Raw genomic sequence first — 20,733 nt, 5'->3', positions numbered from 1 at the left:
TGATCAGCAAAGTTAATTATGAATAATTTTAACAATGCTATTGGTTCATTATGTACTTTAATAGTTGTAGTTCCAACCATTAAAAATTATCATTTAATTATCTTAAGGTAAACCGTTCGATCAATAACTAAAGCTCAATAAATAAAGATATTATGAGCTTTAAAACTGTTGAAACAACTTAATAAATGATTGATATTTACTTCGAATTATTTATTGAACAGTTTTGATAGTAAAAAGTGGAATAAAATATTTTTTGTGGATATTTAGATGATGTCATTAAGTGGCGATGTAATGCCACAATATCGTCAAGAAGCTCCAAAGACTCCACCACACATTCTACTCCACTATTGTGCATTTAAAGCCATTTGGGATTGGATAATTCTTTGTCTTACGTTTTACACTGCTATTATGGTACCGTACAACGTGGCCTTTAAGAATAAAACCAGTGAGGATGTTTCATTGCTTGTAGTCGACAGTATTGTTGACGTTATATTTTTCATCGACATCGTGCTCAACTTCCATACGACTTTCGTCGGCGCAGGTGGCGAAGTCGTTTCCGATCCAAAAGTAAGCTATTCTATCCGTTAATTTACTTCTTCTTATTCTTATATAACAATTTTTCTTCTAAGTTACAGTAAATAAAATCCAAGTAAAATCATGTATTCGGAATAATACCATTGTTAAAAGTTGAGGAATTAAAAAAATGGAAATTTGAGAATTGATAAAAAGTTGAGAATAGACAATTATTATTATATTTCTATCGGTGGAAGTAGAATGGAATCGATCTGTTGAATTACTGATGAGCTAGCTGTTCTAATTGCCGCATCTTGAGGATTTAAATTTCTTCTAAAGACTGCAAGCTGGAATAATGAAAAAAATTGTCTATTGTTAAGATAAAGATAACAATTATAAATTATTGATTTTTCTTTCTCAAGACTCATTAATAATCAACCTGTTTAATTATTTATAATTATAAAATGCAACAGGATAAATTCATACTATTGATCGTGGATAAGTAACTGTGAGAAATCGAACTAATCCGATAAAAGCTTATCAAGTCATACATATCATGTTTAGTCAATGAGATTTTTGGGACGACAGATGTAAAATGTGGGCGAGTCTTTAGTAGTGATATGGTACTTTAGTGCCAAGGGCGATTCTATCCTAATGCATTTTTCATGTGTCGCTACTTAAATAGGTACTTTAAATAAGAATAATAAAGATGTAGCCTATTAAAAAAGTGAGAAAAAATTTAGTTAAATTAATTTTAAAAAAAAAATCAGTCAATTTTGAGACTTTTAGAGAAATTCAATTTAAATATTTATTTGAAGGGTAAATGATATCGAAACTAAAATTTTAGACAGCTGTAACTTATAAACGACTATGTGGAATTAAAATTACCTTCATAAAGTCCTAAAGGATACGTATTCATGTGGAGCATAAATAAATGTCACATTTAAACTCATTTATATTAAAAAGCGATCATTTATGTCTTCTAATCATAAAAATTCATCATAAATTTATCACGACATTATGAAGGTTATTTTAATTTTAAACAATGCAGTAACTAGAAAAATATATCAGAATTAATCATGACGTGTGATTTTTTATACAAATTTATATTATAATAATCGTAAATTATATATTATTTATGTAGTTTTTTATTGTTGAAACTTATAAAATTCAAAATGTAGTATAATTATTTATGCAAATGGTAATTTTTATTAATGATTGTTTGTTTCTATGTTCTAGGTTATAAGAATGAACTACCTGAAGTCGTGGTTTATTATAGATTTGCTCAGTTGTCTACCCTACGATGTATTTAATGCCTTCGACCACGACGAAGATGGTATTGGAAGTCTTTTTTCTGCCCTTAAAGTTGTTCGATTGTTAAGGCTTGGACGAGTTGTTCGGAAATTGGACCGATATCTAGAGTACGGTGCTGCGATGTTAATTCTTCTGCTTTGTTTTTACATGCTGGTAGCCCATTGGCTTGCCTGTATCTGGTATGTCATATTAAGGTGATTTTTTAATAAGACTCGGTGGAAATTAATGAGCTTTGATAAACATATTTTAGCTATCTTTTATTTATTTTCCATCGCAGTAGAAGTGCATTTGAATATAAATTTTTTCTAAATATTATAATTTTTATAAGGAGAAAAACGATTTTAAGATTTATCAAATAAAATTTGCAATACAAATAAAGACATGAAACTTTTATGAATGAAGATAAATTTTCTCACTAAAGAAAAAATTATTTAGTAATGCACATTTTTATTGTCGTTGATAAATTTTTGCTATTAAGCTTCTTAGTTTAATAAATTCTACTTTTTTTTTAGCAAACAATCTACTAGAGCTTGTTAGAAAAAAAAATGATTTATTAGAGAATACGAATGAAAAATTTTAAGTCTTCAATTTAAAGAATTCATTGATAATGCAGATAACATAATTCTAATCACGATTGTTGCGTCACATTGCTTTGAAGGTATTCGATTGGGAGGTCGGATGCCGATGGGGGCGTTCAATACTCGTGGTTGTGGAAACTGGCTAATGTTACCCAGTCACCTTACAGTTATCTATGGACTAATGCAAGCACAGTTCCTGAATTGGTAGCTGGTCCATCTCGCAGGACAATGTATGTCACAGCTCTCTATTTCACAATGACATGCATGACCTCAGTCGGTTTCGGTAACGTTGCTGCTGAAACCGACAATGAAAAAATATTTACCATTTGTATGATGATCATTGCTGGTAAGTTCATTACACTTTTTATTTCTTTTCCTTAATTCTAATATAATTAAAGCATAATGGCTTTTTTGCTACATTTTCTTCTGTAATTTTTTCCCCAGACTGTTAAAGCATTGCAATAAAAGAATACAGACTTTAATTTTAATGTTAAATAAATGTCTGTAATAAGTTTTTGTTGCCTATGATATTATTATTTGAGCTAATACTTTTTTAGCTCTTCTCTATGCCACAATCTTCGGGCACGTCACGACAATAATCCAACAGATGACCTCGGCAACTGCCAAGTATCATGATATGCTGAACAATGTCAGAGAGTTCATGAAGCTCCATGAGGTACCAAAAGCTCTCAGTGAACGAGTAATGGATTATGTAGTAAGCACATGGGCAATGACTAAAGGTCTTGATACCGACAAAGTTCTTAACTATTGTCCAAAAGACATGAAAGCTGACATTTGCGTTCATCTCAACCGTAAAGTCTTCAACGAACATCCTGCTTTCAGGTAATACCTTGTTCTACTTTTCATAATTATATTTTTCGAGAAGAAAAATTGATATTAATTAAAATTAATACTTAATCTAATTATATTTAAAAATTCTTGCATTTATCTTGAAAAAATTTAATCACTTAATAAAAATACATTTTATATATAATTATATTAATAACTCCATTAACAAATTAATTAGTAAAGTATTATATTATAACAATAAAAGCAATAAAAACTTAATAATATGTTTTTATTAGTACAATCAACGTTATACTATGATTAATCGTCAAGATTTCGTTTATAAGTGTAATAAAAAAGCATGTACAGCTAGTTTATGCTGATATTACCTGTTATTTCTAGCTTCTTCAATTATTTCAGGAAATCTCTTTTTTTTCAAACATCTAACTCTTCATTGCTAGCCAGCAAATAAATAAATAATAATAACTAATGTACGATACAATAAAAAGATTGAGGGAATCTGCCACAAAGAATAATTGACTTGGCTTACAGGTTAGCATCAGATGGTTGTTTACGTGCTCTGGCCATGCACTTCACAATGTCACATAGTGCCCCAGGAGATTTACTTTATCACACGGGAGAGTCTATTGATTCCCTCTGTTTTATTGTAACCGGCAGTCTTGAGGTCATCCAGGATGATGAGGTCGTGGCTATTCTTGGAAAAGGTGATGTTTTTGGAGATAGCTTTTGGAAAGATTCGGCTGTTGGGCAGAGTGCAGCCAATGTACGGGCACTTACCTATTGTGATCTTCATACAATCAAGCGAGATAGACTGCTAGAAGTGCTTGATTTTTATCAAGCGTTTGCCAATTCTTTCGCAAGAAATCTCATTCTCACCTATAATCTACGTCATCGGGTGAGTATTTTTCACTTTTCAATTTTAGTTATTACGTTTATACATTTTTATCATTCCTTTGGAATTTATTTTTTTATTAAAAAAAAGAAATAAGAGATTGTAATCGATAGGACTCTTCAATAATATTGATACAAAAACTTTTCTCAATTTTTTATTCATTTTTACACATTCAGAACCTCCACAATTGAAAAGTTTACATTAAGAATTGTTGAAATATAGGATATTTTATTTGTAGAGAAAATTATTTTATTTTATTCAATATTTGGTGATCTTGATATCTATTTAGTCTTTCATATATTACCTTCATATTTTAATATCAGTCAAACTTGTTTAATGCAGGTAAAATTGAAAGTCGATACAAATGATCTTATTTTATAAATTAATTTTGTTCTTTGATGTAGATTAAAATAAAATTATTCTATAATCACAAATTAACTTTAAATGAAAATTAAATTAAATTGGTTTATGATAAATTTTTTAAATTAAATCAATGTGATTGTATTTTATAAATCTTGAAAATTTATTAACCATTTACTAAATTATAATACTTTTGAAACCAAATAATCATTCTTAATAGTAAATAATGATTGATTTGATAGTGGAATTTTTAAATCTTATTTTGAAACAATATTTTAGATTGCATCGATAGCTGCAGAAAATAAAAGTTAAGAATATTGAATAATGAGACTAGTAAATTGAATGCAAGAAAATTGTAGAACTCTTTGATAATTTAAATAAAAGAAGAAAAGCAAGCACCTAAAGGACCAAATATAATCACAGATAATATTTATATAAAAGAAAAAATATTTTAAAGTACGCTATTATTTTCATCACATATGTTTTCAGGTGATCACTAATTAGAGAAAATTCGTTTATTTAGTTTACGTTGAAATTTCATTGATATTTTTTATTTGTTGAAATGCCATTTATTTTTACCACAAAAATTTTTGCTTCGATGTCTAATTTTTTGAAACTTTTTATTTATGTAATCTTTGACTGTAGGATCAGTTTCTTCGTTCACTCTTTTTTATTCCTGAGTCCTTCGCTGTGCATTTTTCTTCCAGCTAACTCAAGCATGACTTGAGAAGCAGGATCTTGATCCAAGATTGATCGTGGGTCTCGTGTTCCTTCTTCAACTTCTGGCAAAGGTCCAATTCCCCATACTTCTAAATGTTTTATCGTAAAGTTTTCTTTCCCACTGAGCTGAATGTAATTCTGGAATGTTGTACACGAAACACACGATTTACCAGTGCCATAATCACAATCAAGCCAAAGGCCAGGATAATTAAGCTGCCCACCTACTAGCATGCCATTGGGCATCGTTTGTTGATGAAGATTTAAATATTGATAATGATTGTTATAACCACTAGAATTAAATGTTAAAATTTGAGGTTCAAGTTTAAACAAAAAACATGAAGAATTGCCAACAAAATTAGGGCTTAACGCCCAACTAACTGGAGCAAAAGCTCCAAAAATATGGTCGTCTGTATCTTGAATAATAATTAGTGTTGCTCCTTGCATAGAAATACGTCCGAGCATCGTAGAAAAAGATTCTCCATGAACTTGACTGGAGAATAAAAATCGCCATTCATTTCGAAGTTCGTGAGGTAGACTAAGATTTAGAAAAAGAACATCTCCAAGTCCTAGAATACTTGGGAAGTGTGGAATATTTTCTAGACCTTTACAAAGTGGCAAAAGGTTTAGGTCGTTAATTTTTACACTAACATTTTTGTCTCCTTTTTTTTGTGAAATTAAAAAGAGACATTGAATAACATGTGATTGAATTTCTCGAAAAGTAGCACATTGATGAAACCAGTTTTCTACTTGATCAATAGTTAAATTATCTCCTGATTTAACGATATCTTCACATAAACTTTTAGATCTTTTTTCAATTCTCCTAGTATTTACAGTGCATCCAATGCTATTCCAACTTGAATAATGAAAATTTCCACAGTTTTTTTGTAATCTCAAGTAAGAATTAATGGTTGCTTGAACATATTGAAGAAATGTGGCAGTTGAAATTTCATTTTTCCCATCAGGCTCTTCAGTTAATCCATTAAAAATTAATCTAGCACGCTCTTCAGCACTTCCTCGTACAGAAAATACATAAAGTCTTCCAAAGTTCTCTCCATTAATGGCTGATACTTTCTTTCCAGGATCATGGCATAAAAATCTCACAACAAATTGTAATAGCCCATCATCTAAATGAACAGACCAATGTTTAAAGATATCTTCTCTTTTAATTGACCCTGAGCTCCGGGACATGGATTTGAATAGATTCTCTACAAGAGTCAACTCCTCTGCCGATAATATATTCGCTGAGGAAGCTGAACGACTAGATCCATGACCCATCTGTCAAATAAAATTATGAAGAGAATTTAATGAGAATCATCATGAAGCAAATTTTAATATATTTGATATTTAATTAATTGCTTATAAATATTTCAAACGAACCTTCTTATAGAAAGGCAAAGTATGTCATCCGAAGTTTAGTTCAAGCTCAGATTACTTCAAGAAAACTTAATAATGAAGTATTTGCACATCTTTTTCTAGCACTTCATTCACGCTTTATTGGTGTCTGTTGATATTTGTACCAAATTCCATGTAATTTTTTTTTTCAATCTTTTATTATGATTCTAAATGACAAGTTGATTGTTTTGAGGTTAAGCAGGTATCCCCTCCAACTCTAGGTGACTCTCTGCACTTGTAACAGGCTACCATCAAACTGCTGTTATCGACTCTTTAAGCAGCGCAAGCGCGAGCTTTGAATTTGGATAAGTAAAGTTCATGTAATGTTGTTGGTTCCTCTTTCTTTTTTGGTTATTACGTCATTTCAACATTTATGGACATGAGATATGAAACAATAAAGTCTGAAGAATGGAAAAAGACGACAAAGAAAAAGAGATCATTATACAAAACATAAAAAACAATATGAATTTTTGCAATTGTTGTATATACCTCTTCTTCAATACTCCGAAGGATTGTACTTTTTTTTCTAATAGGATACTACGGTCTGGTATTATTTAACTCACATCATAAAACTTGAAATTGTTGAAAAGAAAATCTTTCTTAAGGTCTGACAATTTTTAAGTATTCTTACGTGCGATTAAAAATTTCAAGACTTAAGAGTGTCAAGAAATGGAGGAAAAAAAATATAAAAGGCTTTGACTGGCATAAAAGCTTTGAAAAGAATCTACAGGGTTTTCGTTTTCCTTTGAAATTTTGGTTTTAAAGTTACAAAGATGTTTTTGTATTAAAATATTTAAAGAAATTAGTTGACAATATATAATGACAATTCCAAAAGGAATCTTTAGTCTTGATATTTTCTTTTTTTTGTTTCAACAATGAATTTTTTATAAACGATAAAAAACTAAAAAAATAATTCAATTTATTTTTAGCTCATATTTCGCAAGGTAGCGGACGTAAGAAGAGAAAAGGAGCTTGCAGAAAGGGGGAAAAATGAGCCGCAGTTGGATCAGTCACAGGATCACTTGATGCGAAAGATATTTTCAAAGTAAGCACACTCATTAATTTATGGGGGAAAAAATTAATCAGTTTTTCTTGAATATGAAGATAAAAATAATAAAAACGGAATATAAATAAAAAAAAGGAATAAAAAAAAATATTAAACAGATACTTTTAATTGTTCACTTTTAATCAGATGTTTCATTGAACAATACATATTCTTGGTCTATGTTGAAAGAGAAAAATAGGGACACATACGCGAGCAACGGATTTGCGACGCATAAAGAGAAGAGTTTTGATAAAAAAAAAAAATTCTACTTTAGTTATACTGTACAGCTGGAATAATTTTTCAACGTCAATCAATCGTAGTTAATCATACTATTGTCTTAGTCATTAAAAAAAAAAGAATATTTCTAGAGCAATTTTCATTAGCTGTACTGTAAAACTGTTTTAGCGTTCGCGCTTCCGTTTTATCACATTTGTATTAAGAGATTTATATTGATTATAAATAAATATAAAAATGCGTAAACGAAATAAGATAACGGCGAGGATAATTGTATGTATGCTGATGACGCGACTGTTGATCTCTCGTGGCTGCCTGTGCTCAAAAAGGTTCAAGCCCGACGAAGAAGCTCAGATCACACCACTAACTGGTCGTCGGAGGGCCCAGGATTCTGACGAGGAGCTCACCGTGAACGTCCTGCCGCCTTGGCCCAGTTTTAGGCAATTTCATTTATTACGTATTTATTTAAACTACGTTTTCTTTCTGCCATTTTTTCTGCTATGTATTTATTAAGTACTTCCTTGTACTAATTATTAATTACCATTAATTATTATTATTATTATTATTAATTATTAATATATATATATATATAAACAATTACTTTTTCTCTATTTATTCGCTTTGTCTATTCTTTATTATTAATTCATTTTCTCATTGTTATCCATTTGTAATCTCATTTTTGATAAGAAAATAACTTACTTAGCTAGCAATTTTTTTTTGAATATTTTCAGTAAAATATTGCTTTACTTAGCTACTAGTTTTATTTTTCCATCATTTAATATCGCTGAAAATCATCCAACATTTTTAGTTGCAATTTTTTTTGTGAACGAATTAATCAGACAATTGTGATATGATTATTTACATTTTCAATATTTTGATTATTTAATGCTATGATTAGTTACAAGTTATTTGATTATTATTGAGTATCTATAATTTATGTATTATAATTTATCTGGTTATTTTAAGATATTATTATTTAAGCAACAACACTTTATTGTAATAGCAATAATTTTATTGGAAATCAAAAAAAAAAATTACTTGCTACCTAATTATTTTCTTTTTGAAAATATTTGTAGCAATTATCATTATTAATATTATATCAATTAAGTGGTTAATTACATTCCAAGTCCGCATTATAAATATTTTTAATCCATACCAAATGATTAATCATTATCACATAAATAATAAATAATATTTACTTATAATAATTATAGATATCATTAATCCACTCTGAATCATAACATTATTATACTAATTACCACAAATTTTATTTCTTTTATACTCACTTTCGAGTTCATTATAATCTAAATTTAAAATAATTAAATCAATCAACTTCGATGCTTTTTTTTCATCATTACCTATACAAACTCTTCAGTTGACATTTCGGACTGCAAATAAAGTTATTGGAATAATAATATGGTAAATTTGATCTTCATCAATAGAAATGTAATAGTAGTTAAAAATGAGATTTAATTTGAGTAAATACTTCTTATGAAGGTCTTCTAACTACATTTACTCCGAAATGTCCCAAGCGTTATTGCTGAGAGTTATACAAATATATTTTATATTATATGAATGCTAGAGTGCTGTAAATTAAATGCCTTTAGAAGGTTATGCGCATTTTAAATTAATTATTTCATTCATTATTTTTACAATATTTCATATATATTCAATATCTTTTTTTTTGTAATTTTATACTTCTTTAGAAACGCGTCACTGGGATGCAACCAGAAGCGATATATTTTTTTAAATTTAACACGGCAGTAGACTTTTAAATTATTAAACAAATTTAAATAACTTTAATAACTTATTAGAATGTTTTTAATAATATTTTATGTATAAAGTAACTGTAATATACATTTATTACTCAGTACTTAATGTTTTTAAATAATAGTATAGAATATCGATGAGGAATTTTAAATATTACTAGAGTTATTTTTACTCCGTTTTATCAGCATTTAAATGAATTATATATTTTATCTCTGCAGAATGATTTTTTATTCAACAAATGTGTACTGTCGAATGCACGTCAATAGTAGTTGGACTGTCAAAATGTCGAAAATGTTAAAACAGCTCTTTTCATTTATTTATACAATTCTCTATTATTTTGGAATTGGAAAGTTCACTAAAATTCACCAGGATTATGAATGCCGAGTCTTGCTACACAAAGTCACGTGTTTCGAATAGTACAAAAAGTTCAATATTGTTTTACTTTTTCCGTAGAGTAAATATAAAAGTCTGTACATCTTTTTTTAAAATATACTTTAGTCCTTATTTTTTTCTTTATCTCTTGTTCAATTTATCTTGGTATTCTTTTACTCAATTACTCTTATTGATCAGTCTATTTTTCACTAACTCTCACGGGATGAATGTAATATGGAATATTAATATTTTTTCAATACTTTTTATCATATATATTATTAAAATTCTTTTATTTTATTCACTTAAATTACAATTTCATGCGCTAAATTGTAACAATTAATGCCAAGTGCATGTGATTATACACACTCTAGGATTCAATTTTATTAATCTCTGTCACCTGTACTTGAATTCTTTGAATAAAATTGAATAAAATTCAGTGATTCGAAAAAACACTTTAATATGTACAATTTATTCACAGTAAATATATTTTTTCGAATGACTTATGATTGTATTTGAAACTCTGTCGATGGTGAATTATTGTGTCAAGTTAATTAACATTTATAAAAATAAATGGTCCATTAATTACCATTTAATACAGTAATAAAAATTTCCATCGATCTTTTTTATGAGATAAATAAATAGAGAAATAGAGTATTAATTTATTTGTGATAAAAACAGGTTTTTTCATCATTTCTATATTATAAATTTAATTATTAAAATAAAAATTATAATAGTTAATCAATGTGATTTTTTTTATCAGCAAATTCGCAGGCTTTATTTCACCATCGACTTTCCTATATTGACCATTATTTTATCACAAATATATCTTTTTACTTTCCTGTAGGCACACCAAAGTAGGTTGCTCGTGAACACCGCTGGAGCTGTACCCTTTTATAGCCTCTGTAGCTATTTTGTAATAATTAATGTAAGAACGCAACAACAGATGTATATGAACTAACAAAACATCAAAGCTTATTTGTAGATATATTTTTTATTACTGAAATTATTATTTTTTTCTATCTACAAATAAATATTATAAGGAATCTACATTTAAAGCGGATTAATTATTAATCTTTGCTACAAATGCAGACGTCCACTAAAAAGATAATAAAAATTTACTAATTCGCGTAGAATATCCGGCCTTTTGTAATATCCCCTACAGTATCTAACATACGTCATTTAAGTCGATTGTACACAAAGATTAAAATTTTATCCATCTCGACACAGATTCCGGAGAGAACGTCATGCTGCGGATGTGGAAAAAGGTGACAACAAGGAGGGAAAAGACAGTGAGAGCCAGCATACACGGAAACCATCCTCTGGGGAGGAAACCACTTCAGTACGTCCACGAGCTAGCAAATGGGGTCGTCTTCTCGGTAAATTTTTTATCCCTCTCAAAAATCAACTATTTAATAAATTAATTATTATCAGTTCATATTATTATGATAATGTTTTCCATTACTTAATTGAATGAAATAAAAAATATAACAGTGATAAGGATAATAATTAAAAGTTTATTTTTCTAGCGATTTTCTATTTTAAATAATAACGATAATATTAATTTTATGTTCAAATGTAAGTTGCTTATCAAATAACTTGTATGATAAAAGTGTAACATTTTGCTTTAACTTAAATAACTTAGAATGCCTCCGGGAGTTTTTCATCATTCCAGAAATTCTTAGACAATCTAACGACGTACAACACTTTTTTGAGTCAACAATGTTATATGTAACATTTTATAAAGTTACTGAAAATTTTCTTGTCAAGAACTTAGTTTATTGAAGAATAATGTTCAGTTGGAAATTTTTGACATATTAAAAAGAATTATAGATGTCACTTTTTAAAATATTTTTCATTTTTTACAGGGAGTTCGAGTTTAGATTCCGGAAGTGGAGAAGGAACCGGAACAGATACCTTCAAAAGGACTTTAAGTGCAAGAGATTCAAGACCAAGTTCCAGTGCGGGGACAAATAAAGTGTTCCCAAAGTTAGGTAAATTAAGTGGTACCATTGAAGAAGCTGATGGAGAAACAACAAAAGATCCAGCAACTACAAACCAACTGACAGTTGATTCAAAACAGCTTTCTTTACGTCGCCTGGAGAGCTACGACGGTGGTTTAATAACTTCTCAACCAGGACAAGACCGTGAGATTTTAGCAGCAGTGTTAGAAGTTAAAGTTGATCTTAAGTTGGAAGTCCAACGAGTGAATCAACGGTTAGCAAAGTTAGAAGATATGTTACAAACTGTAATCAGTCGGTTACCACCGGCAAACTCGTCTCCAGTATCCAGAGTAGCAGGAAATGACGCTGGAACTCAAACACTTCCAATACTTCCTGAGCAAAAGACTGCTGTTCAAGCAACATTGGAAGTGCCACGAGAAACTGGAGAAAGACTCCAAATAAAGGAACTGCCACAGCATCATCATCATCACCATCATCATCATCATCAACAACCACAAACAGAACGATCTAAAGATCTATGCAGTGACAGACTGACTGGTGGTTCAACGGACTACAAAATATCATCGAGAGAGGTTAACAAAGAACTTTTAGAACGTCTTACTCAAGCGTCTACTTCTAGAGAAGATTCTGCGGCGCTTGGACCACTTATTCTTCGTAAAAGAAGAAGTAAAATACGAAATAAAGGTGCAGCACCTTTAGCACCACTTGCGACTCAACCTGTTAGTCCAACGGATGCAACAGAAACGACGCAAATGCTTGAAACTGAAGAACATGAGACTGGTAGTGCTGATAGGACTGAAAAAAGTGAAAGAAAAAGACCACCACCGAGACCAAGAGAATATTTATGAAAAAATGTTGAACAATTTTGGTGTTATACAAAATTTTCTTGGTACTCTTCTATTCTTGTATGGAATTGATTTTAAATTGTGAGTATTGACTGATTTCATGTTTAAAAAATACATATTTTAACAACGATGTTGTGTTATTAAATGTGTATGCTACGCCTTCGCTGAAAACTGCTTGCTACGAGCGTAATTGCGAGTGTTTTCATTGAAAAATAACGTATTTAGAGACAAAATTAATTTATTCATTAAACTAAATGTACTCGAATTTTTAATTTTATTATTAACGATAAACTGTACTTTTTCAAATATTCAATATTAAATACCAATAACTGATAGTTTAAATCTATAAAAAGTTTTAGAAAATTGATTTTCTGAACATTTCAATTACAGTTGATGACAAAATTAGTTGAGAAATCTAATTTTGTCTCTTAATACCGAAAAAAAAAAACAAATTTATGTAAAAGACAATCTTGATAAAAGCAATAGATATATCATATAATTAAAAGGCAGTATTGTCATAATGATAAACCAAACAATACATATAGGAAAATATTAACAAGAACAATGCTCGTGACTATTTTTACCGAGACGTCAAAGTATCCAATTATAATATAAAATAAATTAGTAACCAAAATTGTCACAGTAGGTGAAAAAACGCAATAGATGATCGACGATATTATAAATAATCGTAAAAATAGTAAATAAGAGACAATTTTAATTACAAAAAATCGAAATATCTTTACATAAAATAAATAAATAATACTTAAAAAAAGATAAGTACGAAAGAATTTGAAAAGTACATAAAACTAAATTAGTTTATAAATAATTTTAAATTTTGATTCGTCTACTCCTTAAAATATGATGACGATTGTGATGTATCAATAATCAGAGAAGCATGTTAATCGTTAACCACATGATTTTTATTGTTTAAATAAAGAATGAAATACTTAAAAAAAAAATTATTAGTATCGTTGATTAAAAAAGATTTCATTTTTATTGTTTCTTATTTTAAATAAACTGTATTTTTGTATTAAAATTTTAATTCTTTGATCCTAATACTCGATTTTTAACTAAAAAGAAAATAAAAAAGTTGGGAATTATTTATACTAGCTTCGACTACAAAATCATGTGTAACGATGCCAAACAGCAATATTAGATGTATATAATATACATAATGTAATTATAAAAAAATTGTACATATAGTACAGATTAATGTATGCTTAGTTTGATGCCTGGTACGAAAATCTGCGTACACATGTATATTAATACAATATTTGAAAGTAATTGTATGGTAAGTAAATTATTCACAAAAAAAACTAGAGTAATATTAACTATAAAATAAAAAATATCACTATTAATTTTAATATTATTATTTTTGAACTGATCTTATACTATGTGTATTGAAACATTTTGTGAGTAGTTTCGAGAAATATTAGCTTATACATGTGTATGCAGGAGAGTAATATATATATATATCTATATATAAATACAGAATATTAAATAATGAGAGAGAAAGAATGAAAGAATATGAGAATGTGAATAGAAAAATTATATGACGTTATGTAACTTGAAAAACATATAAAAGAAAACAGAAAAAAAGAAACAGAAACAAAATAAAAATCGAGTTATATTAATTAACTAAAACACAAAATGGAGATTGTTAATTAGGTTTTAGACGAATGAAGATGATTATAGTTCTGGCTCTATTTATAGTTAAAGTCTGTACGAAAGTTTAAAAGCTGTTGATACATTTCGGAGTTTTCTTATCGTGATGAACACGATTATGACCGCCCTTCGTGCAAGCTCGTTCAACTGCCTTCCTTCTCACTCAATTGCTTCGGAAAAACAATGTGCAAACTTAGGATAATATTATTTTTGCATTGCTTCAATAACAGCTAATAAAAATAATAAACATGAATGATTCATTACGTACATTGCTAATGAAAAGTTGTGAAAACGGGTCTAATTGAAATTGACGAACAATAAAGTGACAGAAAACCAGAAAATACATGAAACATAACAAATAGCAAACGATAAATAAATCGAAAAAAATCTATTCAACTAAAGAAAAATTTAAAAAAATTGATAATAAAAGAAAAATATTGTTATAGAAATTGAGAGAGAGTGTAAAATTTTGCTATCACACTGTTCGTCCAACTTTTTACTTGGGCTGTGCGCGACGTTGCGACTTATTCTAGTCATTTAAAAATCCCTTGATGATATTCTTATGGAGGAATATTACATATAAGATATTGTTTTTATCAAAAGTTTAATGTGACAAAACAAACACAAATTTAAATAATTTGCATAGTATGACATAAAAAATTCTATTAAATATGTTTTGCGTTTATTTCCATAATGGAAGAATTAATCAAGGGATACTTCTAGTCTTGGCTTTCCAACGTGTATATTTACTATTTATACAAAATAATCTGAAATAAAGTTTATGTACGTTATCGTACATATCTCAGACATAAAAATTTATTTTTTCATTACTGCTATCCCTTATAAAAAATATTACCGCTACATTTAATATGACTTATAAATCATTCTCGTTCATCAAATTATTGTTGGAAAACCTAATTATTTACCAATATTAATAATAATATTATTAAAACGAAACTATTATTAATACAAAAAGAATTTACTGACAATTAAAATAAAATTATTAAACTTTTTAATTCTTACTAAAAATTCTCTAAATTTCTAACTTTATGACTTTTCAAAGAAATGCAATAAAACTAAAGTCACTGACTTAATAAACGCCCAAATTTCCCAACTTTTTAAGTTGGAACCTTTCCCCTACCATCAACCATAGTCCTAATGCACACCATGCACTAATATAAATACGATCATCATTTTTCACTAGTCAGATCACTTAATTCTTCCTTCGACAAGCCTATTCTAAATATCTATTAAAAATAATCTTATTTTAAACCTATATGGAATATTAAATAACGAATACTATTAGTTACAATACAATTGTTTTCTAAATTGAAAATTACTTGAATAAATCTCGTCGGAGTACAACATTATTTAGAATAATTTCATTGAAAAAAATTTTTATTTATAAGATATAATATGTAATCTAAATATTATTTTTATAATTATCCTTGAGACTTTTTTTTTAGACTTTTCAGTCTCAATATTATTAAAAAAAATATGCGTATTTATTCAATCCTGCATCCTTTTTTCAATAAGATGTATGAAAAATGCAGGAACATCAATCTGATTTAGTGGTTTAAAATCCCCAAAAATTTTGTGCTCTTTCTGTTCAAATATTTCTAATAACATGTTTTGAAATACATCAAGTTGGTGCGGATAATACGATAATCGGAATTCATTTTGATTTTCTGGCTCATCATTATTTTCGTCAGAAAGGAAGTAATCCAGGATCACCATTTGAGGTTTACCAGAAACATATAAAACAGATGTTCTAATATCTTTTGTATGGGGGCTCTGAAATGGATATAAATTTATTAATAAACGTTTTCTTTTTGTTCCTAATAAATAATCATTATTTTCAATTGAATTAGGTTTACGTTATAGTAGATGCATCTAGAAGGTGCTGTCCCGGATTTAATCATGTCATCATAATTCCTATGATCAATGAAAAGAAAACCACCAGGTTTGATACATTGCTCAAAATTTCTTAAGATTTGCTTCTGTTCTCTTTGATCACCATAAGTATCTGGAATATGAGCAAAGCTATTGCCTAAACAGATAACCGCGTCGAAACCATCACCGATAAGATGAGATATATCTTTAGGCAGTGTCAACCAGTTAGCTTCTTCAATAACTGAAAAACATACAAATAATTAAGCTTTTATACTAATAAGAAATGACATTGTTTTGATAATATTTTTCAACAAAGATACACTTTTAACCGCTAGTTCTGGCGGTCAAGCTAATAAAACTACTGATAAATAATTTAAAAAAACTCGTATTAGCAAAATGAGTCAATAAATCTAAAAAAAAAAAATATTTTATAAAAATTGAAGAATATTTTTTGATAAAATATCATAATTATTAATTTTGTAAACATGTAGATAATCGTACGCTGAACAAGTTTGAGAATTATCGGATCAATCATAAAAGTTTGCGATATTTTATAATTGAATAATAAATTATATGTAAATGATGACACTCGTATCACAATAACAAATTATCTTTTGAGTATTTATAATTTATTTTTTAAAAGGAAAAATTTTTTATAATTCGATAATTCATGAATTATATAAAAGACCCTGATAGACAAAAGTTGAAATTTGACATCAATTGGAGCTCAATATGTATGTATTACAACATATGTATGTATTACAACATATTGAGCTCAAATTGATGTTAAATTTCAACTCTTGTCTATCGGGGGATATTTAATTCAGGAAAAAATATATTTATCATAATGTAATTCGAAACAAAAACAGTTTGCTTTCAATTTTAATTAGTCATACCAGGAAGTTTTTTGAGTAATAACAAATTGGTTAAAAAATTTGGTAAACTGTGCAATTATTGCATCAGTCATTTATTTGATTTGACAAAATCAAATATATCGATTCCATTTAAAAAGTAAAATTGCCTCGATTAATTTAAATAAGCGAAAATGACAATGTGATAAATTTTATAAAATAGATAATTACTCCAATTATCGAATGCTGGTTCCTTTCTCCGATTCCACCGGTCTTTGAGGGCATATTTGAGCATTTTATCCGAAGCATCAACACTCACAACATCGAATCCTTCTTCCAATAGCATAATTGAGTCAATTCCTGTTCCACAAGCCACATCTAATACTCTTTTACAACCTTTTTCCCGCAATAAGCCTACCAGAAAATCCTTGTAAACTTGAGTACGTTGTTTTTTATCTCCTATGAACGTTTTCCAAGCTTTAGCAGCTTTTCCATCAGCGTACTGATCTCTCACACCCTCAGCAGCGGTCCCCGGAGTACGAGTTCGGAAAACTAGATCCATCCTAATTTATTTCTTACTCGTAGTTTTAGTTATATTAACTGATGGACCGTAATGAAAAGTAATGGACAGAAAGTTCTGTAGGGTCGTATACGTAATCGTCATGAAAACTGATATTCCAGTTCTGATCACCGCTTATATATACGCCAGAACAAACACTCCACAAGTGTGATAAAAAATGTTATTAGACTTATCTGTATTAATACACATATACAAATATATTATGCTATATTCCCAATCTAACTAATCAGTTTAATGGTTTGATTTTATAAAATGTGTATTTCGAAATACTCTCCTCACTCTTTACTGTAATATAAAATACAAGGAATTTCATTTTTTCAATCTCACTGGATGATTTTTAAAACAAAATTAATATGTAATGATGACAAAGATTTGTTTATAGTTTAATCAAAACATATCATTTCATTGCGTTAATGTTGTGATGCGTCGTCATTTCTGATGTAACTGAATCATCAATTAAGTAGTCGATAGAAAATAACATTTAGATATCCACAAATTAATTGATTGAAACTATTTTTTTTTTATCTTTTTTGATATCTTATTGAGCAGGTGTTTTTTCATTATTTATATTTATTTATATTTGTTTAACAAAATTGGAGTAGTAGATGAAAAAATAATAGTTTAAATTCATTAGTAAAATATAAAAATCTTTTCAAATTAGTTCGAAGTCTTGCTATGTGCCAAGTATTCTTTTTTTTGAGTAATTGGGCATTAGTTGACAGCATTTTCTGAAGATGAAAATATTCAATCGTAAAAAATAAACGTGCAAAGAAACTACACATGATATTGATTATGATTATTTCAATAAAGTACGATCAACATGTTTTTTAATTGTATATTTATTCATTGATTTTATTGTTTACTTTCAGCGATTACATAACTAAAATTATTATTTAAGTGGCAGTTATTTTATTATTTGATCTAAGGAATGAGATGAATATATTCAAAACATTGTGATATAAATATTATATAGATACAAAAACAAATTCATTCCCAGATGTAATGATTTTGATTTGATCTTATTCATTAAAATCTTTCAACTGCTACTGTGAATAACAATAACTATGTATTCAAATGAATGTCAGTAAAAAAAATTTTTAATGAATTTTAGTACTATTTATGCGCATTAAACTTTTTAAATTGATTTTCATATTTTAATAAATTTGCTAAATTTTTTTTAATCACGATTTTTTTAGTGAGTTAGTTAGTAATAACATTTATAAAATAGTTAACCTACATTTAATTAATATATAAAGAAATTATAAAAAAAAGTTTTGAAAAGAGAAATATTTATTAACTTTTTTCAATCAGTACTTAAGTGTCATTTGATAAAAAGAAATTAACAAATTTTACGAGGGTGCAAAAACTTATTAAGTTTATGACGATTTAAGCTGTGAATACGATTTCACCGATAATTTGATTATAAATTTTTTTAGTTTGTGTAGAAGTCAATAAATCATCGGGTCAAACTTTATAACTATGTATCACTCAGTTGGTAAATCACTCGTATTCCAGCGAATTATTTAAGTATTCTTTTTTAATATTCGCCTCGACGATTACAATTAATTGGAATTGCTTATTATTTTCATATATTTTTCAAATCTTCAGGCATTTCGTTCTTTGGATGTTTGTTTTCAAAATGCTGCTTATACGTCTTAGGATCTGGCATTTGAGCCTGAAATGAAAGTGGATAAAAAAAAACTTCAATGAGTTGTGTAACTTTCAGATCAAGATAAAAATAACAATGAGAGAAAAATGTACGAATTATCTTCATGCTTATAATCATATAACTCAATCGATTATAAATAATTGTTAGTTTTATATAATAATAATGAACATAAAATCTTGGCGTAGCAAAATAAAATTTTTTGATATGTTAGTTATTATAATTATAAAAGATTAGATAATTCAAATTAAATACCGACAGTAATTATCGTCAATAAAATCTTTCAACATTAAATTCATGTAGTTTTGAAGTTCTGAATTGAATTTGAGAGTTTTTTCATAACTGTGAATTACTTGTAACTGACCTTACAAACAACGCAAACATGGACGAGAGCTTTTTGAGCAGCTTTCTTTTGGTCGTTTGCACTGTGACCTTGTTGTTTTTTTAATTTAGAAGCCTTCTCAGCTGCTTTCGCTTGAGATTGAATTTTTTGTTGACCACGAGCCATGTTGTTTTCCTAAATTTCTCTGAAAATTAAAAACTGACAAATGAATATTACAGGTAAATATTTGCCGTGGTTATTCTTGTTAAATTTTAAATTCAATCAATTTTTATATTTGATATTATATTGATTAATATTCTTTCAAATATGACAAAAGTGAATGAATTATAAATTTTATAAATTTTAACTTACTACAAAGGCATATGGAGACATTATTTATTTTGATACAACTAAATCAATAATAAAAGATTGAGAGAAACTAATCTAAGACAAAACATGAAAGACTTTAGAAAAAATAGTAAACACAGTATGTCATTAATATAAACCACAAAATTAATACATTTTCGAAGAAATGTCCTAAACTTACTTCTGTGATGTAAAACTTTTTGATACTGTTCTTCTTATTTTTAATTACAAATTTTACTTCTATTACTTAAATATATCCAATCAAAATTAATACTTATTATTGCTTTAATGAAAGTTTTTAAATTATTTTAAAGTAAAAAGAAACTACAAATTTGTGTAAAAATTGAAATAATTGGCAATGATGCTTTCTCTCACGTTCTCTCCGATAATAGGTTAGGTAGTTAGTAAATACTCTCAGCAGGGAGCAGGACAATCTTGTTTGTACCTGGAAGTGACTAACCTTTTTTCATGACCGTATCGAATGAATAATGTTAAATTAACCCGAAATAGTTACCATTAATTAAATCAATTATTTTAATAATTATAAAGAAAAAAAATTTTTATAATTACATTCATAAATAATCATA

General features: G+C 28.0%; 4 protein-coding genes across 10 annotated transcripts in view; 1 reads left to right on the top strand and 3 right to left on the bottom strand.

Moving 5' to 3' along the window:
- The window catches only part of eag (ether a go-go), a 36,579-nt gene extending 23,325 nt beyond the window's left edge, over positions 1–13,254 (top strand). For 2 of the 4 annotated variants that reach the window (XM_035085566.1, XM_035085565.1), the window contains 8 exons: positions 268–567; positions 1,753–2,006; positions 2,486–2,751; positions 2,963–3,248; positions 3,744–4,107; positions 7,506–7,621; positions 11,225–11,373; positions 11,863–13,254. In XM_035085566.1, coding sequence (XP_034941457.1) covers positions 268–567; positions 1,753–2,006; positions 2,486–2,751; positions 2,963–3,248; positions 3,744–4,107; positions 7,506–7,621; positions 11,225–11,373; positions 11,863–12,806 — 2,679 coding nt within the window. In that variant the 3' untranslated portion in view covers positions 12,807–13,254. Of the gene's footprint in view, positions 1–267; positions 568–1,752; positions 2,022–2,485; positions 2,752–2,962; positions 3,249–3,743; positions 4,108–7,505; positions 7,622–11,224; positions 11,374–11,862 lie in introns of all 4 variants that reach the window. The other 2 variants (XM_035085564.1, XM_035085563.1) reach the window with 1 other exon arrangement.
- On the bottom strand, positions 4,706–6,816 carry LOC118068277 (MTOR-associated protein MEAK7). Its single transcript, XM_035085567.1, has 2 exons — positions 6,562–6,816; positions 4,706–6,459 (listed from the first exon to the last, which is right to left on the bottom strand). Exon 2 carries the CDS (start codon positions 6,457–6,459, stop codon positions 5,125–5,127), a length of 1,335 nt encoding a protein of 444 aa, XP_034941458.1. The 5' UTR covers positions 6,562–6,816; the 3' UTR covers positions 4,706–5,124.
- Positions 13,255–15,848: 2,594 nt separating the features above from the next.
- Gnmt (Glycine N-methyltransferase) lies at positions 15,849–17,894 on the bottom strand. The gene is made up of 3 exons (XM_035085568.1): positions 17,444–17,894; positions 16,346–16,602; positions 15,849–16,262 (listed from the first exon to the last, which is right to left on the bottom strand). The coding sequence occupies exons 1-3, from the start codon at positions 17,772–17,774 to the stop codon at positions 15,978–15,980; spliced, it is 873 nt and encodes a 290-aa protein (XP_034941459.1). The 5' UTR covers positions 17,775–17,894; the 3' UTR covers positions 15,849–15,977.
- A 1,175-nt stretch (positions 17,895–19,069) lies between these two features.
- LOC118068386 (zinc finger protein 706-like) lies at positions 19,070–20,566 on the bottom strand. Of its 4 annotated transcripts, XM_035085741.1 has the most exons (4): positions 20,328–20,566; positions 20,153–20,224; positions 19,823–19,985; positions 19,070–19,467 (listed from the first exon to the last, which is right to left on the bottom strand). In XM_035085741.1, the coding sequence occupies exons 3-4, from the start codon at positions 19,964–19,966 to the stop codon at positions 19,378–19,380; spliced, it is 234 nt and encodes a 77-aa protein (XP_034941632.1). In that variant the 5' UTR covers positions 19,967–19,985; positions 20,153–20,224; positions 20,328–20,566; the 3' UTR covers positions 19,070–19,377. The 4 variants fall into 4 exon arrangements, with proteins under 4 accessions (XP_034941632.1, XP_034941634.1, XP_034941631.1 ...); XM_035085743.1 differs by lacking the exon at positions 20,153–20,224 and having other exon boundaries at positions 19,823–19,999; XM_035085740.1 differs by lacking the exon at positions 20,153–20,224 and having other exon boundaries at positions 20,328–20,565.
- Positions 20,567–20,733: the final 167 nt, after the last annotated feature.

This window comes from Chelonus insularis, unplaced genomic scaffold (assembly GCF_013357705.1).
Source record: "Chelonus insularis isolate UGA/USDA-ARS -01 unplaced genomic scaffold, ASM1335770v1 contig_3_pilon, whole genome shotgun sequence".
Taxonomy (NCBI): Eukaryota; Metazoa; Arthropoda; class Insecta; order Hymenoptera; family Braconidae; genus Chelonus; species Chelonus insularis.
This window is presented reverse-complemented; position numbering and strand designations above follow the sequence as displayed.

Coding starts and splice junctions, on each gene's coding strand:
- LOC118068277 (XM_035085567.1), bottom strand. CDS start 6,459: ATGGGTCATGGATCTAGTCGTTCAGCTTCCTCAGCGAATATATTATCG.
- Gnmt (XM_035085568.1), bottom strand. CDS start 17,774: ATGGATCTAGTTTTCCGAACTCGTACTCCGGGGACCGCTGCTGAGGGT. Junction 16,603..17,443: donor ACCAGCATTCGATAATTGGA/GTAATTATCTAT, acceptor TATGTTTTTCAG/TTATTGAAGAAGCTAACTGG. Junction 16,263..16,345: donor CTAGATGCATCTACTATAAC/GTAAACCTAATT, acceptor TATCCATTTCAG/AGCCCCCATACAAAAGATAT.
- LOC118068386 (XM_035085741.1), bottom strand. CDS start 19,966: ATGGCTCGTGGTCAACAAAAAATTCAATCTCAAGCGAAAGCAGCTGAG. Junction 19,468..19,822: donor ATGTTTGCGTTGTTTGTAAG/GTCAGTTACAAG, acceptor CTTTCATTTCAG/GCTCAAATGCCAGATCCTAA.